Raw genomic sequence first — 13,452 nt, forward strand, 5'->3', positions numbered from 1 at the left:
TTCCCACCCACTGATATCACACTACACTAAACATTTTGAAAAAGGCTGCCTTACTGCTCCACTTCTTAACACCTCTCACATTCATTAGTCTCTTTCTCAACTCCAGTAACATTCTTTTTTCTGGCGCCCATCAATTTTTGCACGGGCTATTTCAAGTCTCCCTGCTTTTAACCTCCAACTTATCCAACCTATCCTCTATACAGTGCCAATTATCTTTCTAAAATCGGTACCTGATCAAACTGTTCAATTGAAATGCATTCAGTAACCACTTAAAAAACAAAACATGATAAAGACTAAATGTGGCAAACAAGAACCTTCACGACCTGGCCCATCAGCCTCCTCAGCTTCAGCTTCTCCAACTCCCTATCCTTCCACACAGACCACCTGCAATACTGCAAACGCACTATGCCGCTTGCTACCTCCTGCCTAGAATTCCCCTTTCCCCTCTGAGCAGCCGCCGACCACTCATTGATCTTTCAAGACCCATCTTTCTAGAAACACTCATAACCACCTACCTCTTTTTCCCTGAAAAACAGAGCATTCTCTCCTTGATGTCTCTAGCTTCCATGTACTTTTGTCTTAATAACTATAGCAACTGTTTGCTAACCTGATGATCAAAATTTGCCTTTGTAAAACTCTGTCCAGCCATTTAAAATAATTAATTATGCTGAATTTAACATCGCTGAAAATTTCTCAAACTGTTATATTTCACTTAATGATGTATTCTGAATAACATGTTCTGATCTGTAAGATTCAAATTCTCTGCATTTAGAAGAGGGAAAAAAATCCACGTTTCAAAGGATGAAAACTTAGGCAAATTTACACTGTAGGAAGAAAATATCTCAAAGACAAGAGATTGCGGAAAATTATACCATGAAAAATACATACTTTTTGATACTTTTTTAATACTTAGGCATTACATTCTGTATCAAATTTTACCAACATGCTGTTGTTCTATAAATTCATTATTTATTTTATACCATAATTTGATTTTTCTGTTCCATGCTAAAAAGCCCACTATTCCATAATTACTTTTAGCATACAGTACCTGGAATATAAAAAAATTAACTCAATGTTGGCAAACTGCCCCCCCCGACATGTAGGAGAACAATTACAGAAGTTCTAGTGGTTAATTTTCTTAAGCTAATGAGCAAAAGAAAAGCCCCAGTACACTGGCATTTTCCCTTAACAGGCTCTTCACGACATTCATCAGAAATAAACCTACTTACTGCTGTACTACACAGGGCAGTTTGCCAAATGCCTACCTTTAAGATCTAGGTCAACTTCTAAGAAAACTGTACGGAAACATTCAGTTGTTAACAAAAATTTAATATTAAAATGACTCAAAGTTAAGTTATTATTAATTTAGAAAAAAACATGTATTAATCACCCATAAGAACAACTTTTATTTTAATAAATAACAGTGGGCTTACCAAAGGATAGGGATTTTAATGTGTCAAGTTTTATGCATATTGGTAATAAACCTTAAGGAGGTGAAACCAACTATTCAATATAACCCATTCGGCCCTAAAAATAAAACTATAATACTTTAATAATAAAACTTAAAAAAATATTTTCCAAAAGAAAATAATTCACTCCTTGACCATGCTTATTTATTCAGAGTACCAGCAATTTCAGTGAATGTTAAGTGCTTCATTTTTCCTGCAAGTCTGATGTTGCAAAGAGAATATACACATTTTCAGATCACAATATCTCAGGCTAATAATATTGTGAATGCAACTGGTTTATAACAAAGTCAAAAATCAATGCTACTATTTATGGCAAACAGAAACAAAAGTAAATTTGAAAGGATGTTTTCTTTTGTTTCCAGTACTGATTTTAATTGGAATTCAAAGGAAGGTCATAAACTCTCCTGAAATAACCTCTATCTCTGGCCGTAAATCCACAGTATAAATATGGTGAATAAAGCTAATCTATAAGAGCTAACTATATACTGAATAACCAAAATAATCAATTATAACAACTAATACTGCTCTGAAAGACCAATCTAATGAAAAAAGTATCATTAGATACGGTGGGAAAATACAGACAAATCTGTACAATCTAACATCTATAAACAGTAAAATCAAAACATCCAACTTCCTTATAGAAAGTGTTTCATCTATGTAATTATAAATGTTTAAGGACTCTTGCATTTTATAAACACAAGATGGGCTCACTTTGATGATACCAATTTTAAGATTTATAAAAATGTTTAAAAAAATCTTTCCACAAAAGTTTATACAGTTTAAAGCTATACACCAATCTATAAATCTCAGAAAATGGGGGGAAAAAAAACAAATAAAACCCAAAAACCTTTATAAGATCACATGTATAAAACAAGAAATGAAATGTGATTTTATTTAAGGCAATACTGGGCTACTTCACAAATCACCACCTCAAATATTTACACTGCTCCACACTACTAGTTTCTATCACATTCACAAAGGATTTTTTTTTAAATACCAAATGTTTAAAATCTTTGATGTAGTAAATTCTTTATTCACATTTCCATTATATTTCATGGAATCATAATAACTATATCCAATTAGAAGCACTGAAAAGAAAACTGCAGCTATAGGAAACTGCTGAAGAATCTGCTTTAATTTCACATGAGTACCACCCAAAAAATCCTGGAGGGTAAATTTACAAAGCAGAGCAAGGTGTTGATATAATGTGCCTACTTCGTGAAAAGTAATTTTTTGAGATAGTCTTGTAAATAAATGTTTTATGTAAAAATCAATGAACTATGGCAGAGTTTCTAGTTTTAGTTAAAAAAATTCTTAATTTAAAACAATAAAAGAACAGTTTTAAAAACTTGATCACTTAGTTAAAAATTAAAATTCCAAATATAAATGTGTCATTTAATAGTTTAGACTTACACACTGCTGGTGGCAGCAAATGATTTACAATAATAAATATATACAAAAAAGGTATCTACAAACAGAGTACTGTTACACATGAGCAGTGACCCGGTGAAACATATCAATCACACAGACAATTCAGTTTAGTTCATGGAAAGGGCAACTGGCTGATAGAAATTTGAGGTTTAGCTCAACTATTTACAGTAACTGAAATACTGATTCTGTTCCTCAAGTCCCATAGGGATAAAAAAAAGTTTTACATGACAAATGTCATGTTGATTTTTTTTTCCTTTTCTTTTTTTCTTTTTTGGCCAGGTTAATTCATGTCAGCAACAACAAAAGAAAAACAAAAAAGTTACACAATTCTAGCATGCTTGATGGCTTCCTATTTAAAATAAAACTGTAAATAATGTATTAATAGCACATGTGTTATTAGTTCTGCCCTCTCCCCGTGGCTTTGCCCATACTGATTTCTTTCATAACAGACACATCTGGATCATTTGAATGCACTTCAAGTTTTTTCAGACTGACGGTAGGTTTCATTTCCTGAAGTTGCTTTAAGACAAGCTCAGTGCAATCTTTAAGAGTCTTGTCTAAAACAATTTTTACATTATCACTGCACTGAAGCTGTGATGGATTGGCAAACTGTACAAAGGTTTCACTTTCTTTACAAGAACATATATGATTTCCACTAGTCACAGCAGTCTTGTCAACATTTTTTCTTGCATTTGAATGGGATCCTTTTTTATTCCCACTATTTGGATGGTCTTTGTCAGTATTTTTCTTCTGCTTCACTGCAGACTCCTCAAGAAACTTCAGAAATGATACTTCGAATCCCATTGGTTTAAATGAGCTCCAGTCAAAAGATGCAGGATGCTCCTCAGTGGTTTGTATTGCAACAGCGGTTTCTTCTTCCTTGTGCATACTACTCAACTCAACTGCCAGTGCTGGTTCAGCTTTTTCAACTTTCCTCTTTTTATTTTGGGAGACATTTTTTTCTTTATTAACTCTCTTCAAATTACTTGCTTTTTGTTTTTCTGACTGGCAGGGGTTATCTTCCTGAAAATCTTTACTAACATTTGAAGAGGTCTGAGCTTGGGTCTCCACACTTGTGTTGTCTTCATTTATTAATTTGGTAATAAATAATTCTGTTAGCTCATCCACTTCATCTTTTTCATTTTTTTCAACTTCCTTCTGTGGAACTACAGTTGTTCTTGAGTTATCATTGCTCTCTGATATACCTGTGTCAGAATCTTTCACATCACTCTTTTCAACTTCTTGCTCAGAAGTTTCCTTTAATTGTGAGTTACAACACCGTTTGAAGACAATGAGAAGATTGCGGTGTTGTGATGTAAATGCCTTAGATAATTTATGGCATTTATAATGTCTAATTATATTGCTTTCACTTGTAACAACTGATGTACACCCCTTTATCATACATGGATACTGGGTGACAAATCTGCTCGTACACTCAGATAAGGCATCATTTCTAGCCTTTATAGAATATACATGCTTTCCACGTTTCAGAGAATAAGGCTTATTTTCTTCAATCTGCACAATCTTTGCAGTCTTGTTTTCCAAATTATTTTTTTTCTTTCGTTTGGTCTTAGGCATTTTGGTTCCTTCCCTTCCAGATCTGTACTTTGTCCCCCGATGTTTAGACTTTGTCTTTTCTTGGTTTGCCTTGCTTGATATATTTTCCTGACCAGGTGTTAATCTTCTTGGCCGAATCAGATGAGCTTTATGTTTGTCATTATGCTTATTAAAAATGTGTCGGAGGAGATTAGACCGGGTTGCATATATTCGGTCACAGCCTTCACAATCACACTTGTATATGCCATCTTCTTCAGTTTTACTTACCCTTGCCCCAATTCCATGATCTGCCTCAAGATGAACAACATAGTTCAAATATGTGGTAAATGAAGATTTACACTCTGACTGATCACATGGAAATTTCCCAACATCCACCGAAGCAGTCATACTTTCAATTTCCTCAGGAGACATCTCGTGAAGTTTCATGTAGTGTTGTATTAGGCCAGTAATTGCTTGGAAAATTCGAGAGCAGTCACTCACCTGACATCGAAATTCTTTCACAGTTTGTTTAGTTTCAATTTCTTCACTTTCTTTACCAGCTTCGCTTTCCTCTTCAACCTCTGCAGAAAATGCAGGTAGATCTGATTTGTGCACAGCCTGGTAATGCAGAATTAAGTTTTGCTGTATTGTAAAGGCGGCAAAGCAACCCTGATGAACACATCGATAAGGTCTGTAGGGACTGTATCTTGTGGGAAACTCAAGAGATTGAGAAACTGGCTTCTTGCGTTTTCTCTCCTCCTTTTCTTTTTTATGTCTCCTAACTTTCCGTACTTTGGTTTGTACATTTGTGAGAGAATTTGTATTACATTGTTCTGAAGTAACTGTAATCACTTGTGAAGAACTTTCTGTTTTTTCAGGATTTTTTTTTTCTAAAAGTTGTTTTTCTGGGATCACTGCTATATTACTGAGGGTATTTTCTTTCATTGCTCCCAATTCTAAAGCAGGCTGGAATTCCCTTTTATTTTCCTCTGTTGTAGCTAGCTGTCTTTTTACTTGTGTAATTCGTGGGGCTGACGAATTTTCACTCTGAGATTTTCTTCCATAAGGCCTTTTTATTTTTAACTTTACCATTTCTTCTGTGGTAAAATGATGTACCAACTGACAGTGTGCCCGGAGATTCGAATTTCTTGTAAATGTCTTTGTACATGTAGGTACTACACATTTAAATGGAGCAAATTTCAACTGATTCTTCTTAATTTCAAGAATCATCTCTGGAGTGTATTGATGAATTTTACCATAGTGCTTAAATAGTGCATCTTTTGTCATAGCACTGTAATTACAGCCTTGGTTTTGACACACAAAGGGTTTATTAACTCTGTCATTAAACTGAATGTTGCTTATCATTTCAGAAACTGGCTGAACAAGTGTGACATTTGGAATTGATTTAACAGGAGTGGGAGTCAGTGTCACTGATGTATTTATCAGTACACACTGGGGTGCTGGAGAGGACAGGTCGTTTTCTAATTTTAATTTCTGTAAGCCTTCTAAAATCTCCTGTACTTGATCCTCCTTATGTAATATTTCAGACTGAGGAATGTTACTTTTTGTCGGCATGACACCTATGAAGGAGGAAAACTGAGAAGAATCAGATAATTTGTTATTTTGTACAGTGTTTACTGAAGGAAGCTGAATGTTATAATTTATTTGAGCATTCTGTGATGTTTCACCAATACCCTGAGATCCACTTTTTACCTCAAGTATTTGAGAATTCATAGCACTTTTAATAATTTCAAGAGTCTTTTCAAAGTTTTGTATAACATTGTCTTCAGAAATCTGCAAATCAGAAGTTATTGAAGGTGTGCATGAATTCAAAGCCATCATTTGGGAATCACCATTTTCAGTTTTTAATGTTAAGGGAGCTAACACTGTATGGGACTCAAGACTGGTTTTAAAGTTTTCTTTCACATCAGTTATAAACAACTGATTGTCAACATTATTTAATTTCTGTGTTAGATTTTCCACCAAACCCTGAGGTTCACAATTGGGAATTACAGTTGAATGAAGGTTAGTAGTTGGTATCTCAATCCTCTTTGCTATAAGTCCCATTGCCGTTAAGTCACTTGTTACCAAGTTTTGGGGAGCATTAGGGGCAATTAGCGGAGGAGCAACTTTCTTTCTTCTCTTAGAAGCACTGTTTCCCTTTTTATTTAAATGACTAGACCTTGTGTTCTGAGGACCACTTATAACGGAAACTCGTGAACTGTTACTGATAAAATTTTGTGATGGCCCACTAGAATTAGGGAATGAACTAGAGCACAGACCATTTTCAACAGTCTTCAGTAGTAAGTCATTTGCTGGAAAAACAGGCAAACTGTTGCATTCCTCAATGGAGGAAGTTTTGGAGTTTCGTGTCCTATTCTGGTCTGTCAGCAGGGGGTTTGCGTGGCATACAGTCTGCAGCAGGGATGGCACAGGTGGATTTGGCATCACCGTTGCATTTACTGGTGCTGGGTCTGAAACACAACCTGGGGGGACATGAGAGAGCACATCAGCACCCTCAAATGTACTGGGAATGCCGGCAGTTTCCAAAGCCTGTTTAATAATTTCACTTCCCTCTTGACTAACACTTGTATTAAAGTTAGTCACACCACTCCGAGGAAATGTATTTGGTAAAAATGCTGAGGAGCGATTTTCAGCAGCAAGAAGTTGCAGGAATGATGGATCTTTAAAGCATGCTCCTGGACCGAAGGCAGACTGCTGCGGCTGCTGTGAGTTTACCGCATTTGTGGAGAGAATCATGCTGGCAAGAAGGGAAGGCTGCCCGTTACTCTGCAGAAGTTCTTGAGCAATTTCTGCCCCGTCCAGTGGTTTACAGTAAGATCGCTTAGACAAGTGTCCACCCAGAGATCTGGGGTTAGTAAAAGCCCTGTAACACCTGCTGCAAATAAATTTCCCGTCTCTGATAATTGCCGGCCACTTAGCCCTTTTGTTGTGCTTGGGTTTTCTTTCCTTCCCATTTGGGCCCTGCCCACGGTCTTTTTTCACTTTTTCCAGTGCAGACTGTTGGGCACTGGTGCCACTGAAGTCATCTGCAACATTGACTTGTGCAGGAAAAACTGCATTCTCACCATTACCTCCCTTTAGAAAAGGGGAATTAGTGTTTCCTTCAATCTGTGAGGAAAAATGATTTGTATTATTTTCCAGCTGGGAAAAAACAGAATTAGTCCCACTATCTGCTGGTGAAGGGAAGAGAGACATTGAACTACTTTCTGCAGGTAACGGAAGGAAAGGATCTGAGCCGCTGTCGATATTCAAAGGCAAAACTGTTTTGGTTAGATCTTCCATTTGTGCTGGCAAGGTAGTACTAGATAAATTTTCCATTTGGGAACATAACATACCACCTTGTTCATTTTTATCCTGAGAAGGTATATTTGGATTTATGACACTTTCCACTGAGGGCAACAGTGGAGCTGACACATTTGCTAAATGAGCTGGGAAAATGGAAGGTGAGACGTGCTGCAACTGATTAGAACAAGTAGGATTCCCATTGGCTTTGGTCTGTGGTGTAAAAAATGCATTATTAGAGCTGCTCACCTGTGATGGCAAAAAATAAACAAACTTTCCATTATTTGGTGTACTTAAGTTGTTAGCCTTCTGACCCCTTTTGCTTTTGCGCTGCATTTTGAATGCTGCATACTGGTCGGGGTGTGCTGTCTTCATGTGTTTCCCAATACTCTGTGAAGAGTTATAGGTTCGAGTACATCCCTCAACCTGGCAACTGAATTTCTGAACTGGTGCTTTTGGAGGCACTGATGGAGTTCCTAAAGAATTACTGAGGTTGGGCTGTGGTGGAACAAATGTGATACTTTCTAATGTCTTCAGAGGTAAATTATAAAGATTGGACGATGTTTTAACATTACCTCCACATTCAAACTTGGCAGTTGGTAAATTGCTTTGAAATCCTGCCTGATTTTGCACAGAAAAGGTCATCAGGTTGTTCACTTGTCTTTCTAAGTTTTGTGGAGTAAGGTCATCTATTTTGAGGGCTTCCGAATCTACTAAAGAATTCTGAGTAATCTGGGCTTCGTTAAAACAATCCTGTTCTTTTCTCTCTTGGAAACCTGTATGACACAAATCATTACAAGGATCTTCAACTGGTGTATGTAAGTTTGTGACCAGTGATTCACCAGTGCCTTGCACAGCTGAGTTTTCTTGCTTTCCAAAGTTATCCTCAATCCCCTGATTGAGGGATACCTTAATGGACACAGCGACCTCACTGGCCTGAAGCAGAGGAGCAGGAGCAGGGTTTTCCAAACCATCTGGCAATGGTCCATCAGCTTGCCTGAGCTCTGAAGCAGAAATCCGGTCTTGTCTGGTCACAGGTGATTCTGCCTTGCTTTTATCCCAAGCATCACTTCTATCTGCTGGGAAGGTGTTTTCAATGTTATTTTCTGAAGGAAGCACAGATCCTCCTTTCTCAGTGTTCCCTTCTGCGTTCTGATTCACTCTGGAAGGCTGAACAGAATCTCCAGATGAATTAAGTTGGTCTTCAGGAGGCAGCACTTTTTCAGGAGTACTGTGATCATCCAGATGCTTTTCTAGTTCACTCTGAGAACGATAAACTTTACCACAACCTGTGAACTTACAAGTATAGGTATTATAATGTTGCGCTTCATGATCATATAGTAAATAAGCTTCTGAAAAAATTCTGCCACATTTAGGAAACATGCACTTTGCTCTAAAAACTTGATGCTCCTTTCGGTGGGTTAAGAGCTCTGCGTAACTATTAAAACCGGCCTTACATTTCATTTGTATACAGATATATGGTTTACTGCCACAGTGCATTTGTAAGTGATCATTGAGATGAGTAACACTTACAAAATGCCGTCTACAGTACTGGCAAATAACTTTTTTGCTTTGCATTTCAAGAAAGCGCTTGGCATCTTCATTATCCTTATGTCCCTTTACATGAGCAATTAAATTTTTAAAGTACTTAAAGCCCTTTTTACAAAAAGTTACAGGGCAATTGAATTCATTAACAGGTACTGGTTTCTGGACTGGGATCACCTCTGGCTCATAAGATTTGTCTTTGTCATCAGTTTCATCATCTGAACCATCATTATCATTAAACACTATGAAGTCTGTTGAATAGAGACTATTCTTCTTGATAGGCCGCTGTTCCTGCTTGGCCACAGCATTAGTCTTCTGATTCTCGTTGGTAGTTGTGATCTTAGGAGGCCTTCCCAACCTCCTTAATGGTTTCATAGCTGCTAGTCTCTCTTTACTAGATTGTTTAACATGCAATGTGACGTGAGGGACAAAAGTTTCTTTAGAATTAAAGTTCTTTGCACATATGGGGCAACTGTAAATCCCATCTTTGTAATGTTTTTGAGCATGTCGTACTATTCGATGACCAAGGAATTCTTTGTCACACAGCACACAATACTGCATGTAGGCTTGCCAGTTCCTGAACCTAGCAGATATAAATCCCCTCTCTCTTAGTTGTTTTATCTCTCTCTTTTTCTGCTTTTCATCACAAATGTCTCTAAGAAGGCCAGAATTAGCACCAATTCCACCATTCATGGAAGTTTCTTTACTCTCTTCCTGATAGTCTGCTACTTTCTCATAAACCTCACTGTCATTTAGTTCATCTATTGAAGACACAATGGATGCTTCTTCTCCCATTAATGCAAGACACTGTCGTTTTAAGGTTTTCCAATCCCAGAATTCTGGATCAAAGGGCCACTGAGTTTTCAATACAAGTAAGAGCTCACAGCGTAGAGAATTTGGTATTGGAAGATTCTCTTCATCATATTTCTGGTCTGGTTGGTTATACAACATTTCCACAGCATAATATGCATCTACTGTAGGCTCAATAAGAAATTCACTCAGTTGACAAGCACGTTTAACTTCCAGATCATCAGGCAACAAGCACGAAATGGTCTTGCAAATAGATATTTTCACTTCAGTATTTTCTGTAGATTCCAGGCGAAGAGCTTTTACACATAGTTCTATACAAGTGGCAAGTCCAGCCCCTTCAGTCTGTGAAAAAGCAAGTGAGAAATGTTATCTTAATTTACACTCATCAACACAGATTCGAGAATTTAGTAATTTTAAAACTGAGGTTTGCTTTTCTCAAATTTTGCAATAGCCAATATATGCAGATACCCCTTCCAAAGCATTGTAGCTTTGTGTGTGTGTGTGTGTGTGTGTCTATGTGTGTAATGAACTGTAGAGAATAGCAGAAAAAGCATAAACTTCGGGAGCTAAGTTAAGACATGAGTATAAAATCATCTAACAGCTAGGCAAATTTGGACATTATTTAACTTCTCTGACCTTTCATATCACAATATAAAATAGAGATCAAAACAACACAAACTTCATGAAACTGCTGTGAGCATTAATAGATATCGTGTATCTAAAGTAGTTGGTATAGTTTAGTATCATGTCTGGCACACAGTAAGTGATCAATAAATATCATTAACTTTATCACAAATTTCATTTCCTAAGTTTATATTTACAATCCTTCTGAAACAAAACCCTTAGTCCAATTACAAAACTGAGAATGTCCCCATAATTCCTAACTCATTAGTAATGAAAGGAGATTTTCACATTTAAGAGAATAAAGTTATTTGTTCCTTAATATTGGGAATTCTAGTTCTATCATAAATTTGAATGCCAAATCACCTACCTCATGGCTGGACCATCTATTTTTTTTTTTAAGATTTTGTTTGATGTGGACCATTTTTAAAGTCTTTATTGAATTTGTTACAATATATCTTCTGTTTTGTGTTTTGGTTTTTTGGCTGTGAGGCATGTGGGATCTTAGCTCCCTGACCAGGGATCGAACCCACGCCCCCTGCACTGGAAGGCGAAGTCTTAACCACTGGACCACCAGGGAAGTCCCTGGACCATCTTAAGAATTAGTAGTAGCAGGAGACACAATAAACTTTTTTCCTTTTGAATTAGCATCTTGAACTATTATTATAATATAGCAGTAATAAAGGTAAGACTCATTTGAAAGATACATGTAATGAAGAAATAAAAATGGGTTTTAAAAGGCTAAAAGAGAACAAATATATGAAAAATAAGCCAGTCACAAGATGTGGCCACATTCATGGGAATGAAATATGTGTGACATAAGATCAAAGGGCAAGAAAGTCAAAAAAAGTCCAAAAAAGCTGAGAGGATCTGTATTTTTACAGGTTAAGAAGGAAATAAAATATTTTACTAAAACAGAAGCTTAGATTTGTGGGCCAAAAGGAAAATGAGTAAAAGAGGCTGAGATGCTGAACTGGCCATCTTAATGTTATAAATACATTTGAAACCTTAAGAAATAAGGCTAACAAAACAAACTATGTTAAAATTTTTATTCTTCTGAGTTTTCATCTTTGTGTGTGTGTGATTGAAAATTAAGTTTATAGGTAATATTCAGATCATAAACTGGTTATGTAACAACTGTTTTTAAGAGTTGAGTTTGAATTCACAATTTCCCATACGTACAATGTGATTAAACAAGTAATTAGCCCATAAAAACCTATTTAGTAGTATCAGTTAATAAAAGTACTGATAGCACCAGCTTGAATTTATGAGTCACTGGAGCAGAAACCTAAGTGAGATCCATTCAGAGAAGGAATAGAGACTCATCCCCCTCTCTAGCACAGGCACAGCAGCAGGCAATCTTCTGAAAAATGCAAGGTTTTATCTTTGGTACCCCCCTTTTCTATTCCTTTCCTCTGGGCTGCCTAATATCCTTGACCCAAAGCTACCCAAGGCTTACATGCTGATATTCCTTCCCCATTAACATCCCATTCAGCTCTTCCCTATCCACCCACAGCATCATGGCTTACCCTGCTTTAAAATTCTTAAATGGTTATTACCCGTGTCTTTCAGAATTAAATATAAACTTCTTAGCACAGAATGAATACAAAAGGGCCCTCACAATCTGACCTATGCCTCATCTGGTCTAGCCTCATCTTTTATCTTTTCCCTACCCAAATAGCCTACACTCCAGGCAATGTGAACTGTAGTTCCCCAACTACGCCATTCTCTCACGTCTTGATACAACTTGTGATATTGTAATATACTGCTAAGAAATATATATTTTGGTCTCCCCCCACCCCCAGTTCCCACATAGCTCCTAAAACCTTTGTAATTTCCTAAGTAATAATAGCTATAGGGGCATCTTTTGTTCCCAGCTTTTGAAATAGGTGAAATGAGTGTTTTTTGGTTATTCATAATAAGGCCCTTTCGATCACACTGGAGTTTATTAATGAGATGATTTCTGAAAGCCCCTAGATAACCACAGGCTGGGGGCTGGCTGTCAGGGGAACCAACCTGTGATCAGAGGGTTGAAACTTTCAGTCCCCCTCCTCTCCCTCCAAGGAGGAGAGAGAGGATGGAGGCTGAATCTATTACCAATGGCCAAAGAAGTCTCTATAAAAACCCATAAAGAACTCGGTTCAGGGAGCTTCTGGGTTTGTGAACAAGTAGAGGTGGGGGAGAGTAGCTCACTCTCTCCCCCATACCTTGCCCTGTGCATCTCTACCATCTGGCTTTTCCTGAGTTGAATCCTTTTAAAATAAACCAGTAATCTAGCTGGTAAACTGTCTTCCTGAGTTCTGTGAGCCACTCTAGTAAATTAATCAAATCTGACCAAAAGTTGTGGAAACCTCTAATTTATAGCCAGTTGGTCAGAAGCACAGGTGACACCCTGGACTCAAGACTGGTAGTTGACGTTGGGGAAGGAGGGCAGTCTTGTAAGACTGAGCCCTTAACCTGCGGATTCTATGCTATCTCTAGGTGAACAGTGTCAGAGTTGAGTTAAATTGTAGGACACCCAGCTGGTGTTCGGAGAATCAGAGGACTGCCTGGTGCGGAAAAAAGTCTCCACACACTTGGTGATCAGGAAGTATTCAGTGAGTAGTGAATAGAGGAGAAAACAGTTTTTTCTTTACACTACCTTTCATTCTTTTTCTGTTACTAGGAACACTCTCCCTCTCCAGCTTTGTTTAGCCATCACTATTTGAGAGTCTGAACAGACCAGCGGGTTAGA

At 37.3% G+C, this 13,452-nt stretch overlaps 1 protein-coding gene across 3 annotated transcripts in view; it reads right to left on the reverse strand.

The window, feature by feature from the left end:
- Positions 1 to 885: 885 nt before the first annotated feature.
- The window catches only part of ZNF292 (zinc finger protein 292), a 93,247-nt gene continuing 80,680 nt past the window's right edge, over positions 886 to 13,452 (reverse strand). For all 3 annotated transcript variants that reach the window (XM_007195922.2, XM_057527677.1, XM_057527678.1), the window contains one exon: positions 886 to 10,439. In XM_007195922.2, coding sequence (XP_007195984.2) covers positions 3,297 to 10,439 — 7,143 coding nt within the window. In that variant the 3' untranslated portion in view covers positions 886 to 3,296. The remainder of the gene's footprint in view (positions 10,440 to 13,452) is intronic.

Source organism: Balaenoptera acutorostrata, chromosome 14 (assembly GCF_949987535.1).
Source record: "Balaenoptera acutorostrata chromosome 14, mBalAcu1.1, whole genome shotgun sequence".
Lineage (NCBI taxonomy): Eukaryota > Metazoa > Chordata > Mammalia > Artiodactyla > Balaenopteridae > Balaenoptera > Balaenoptera acutorostrata.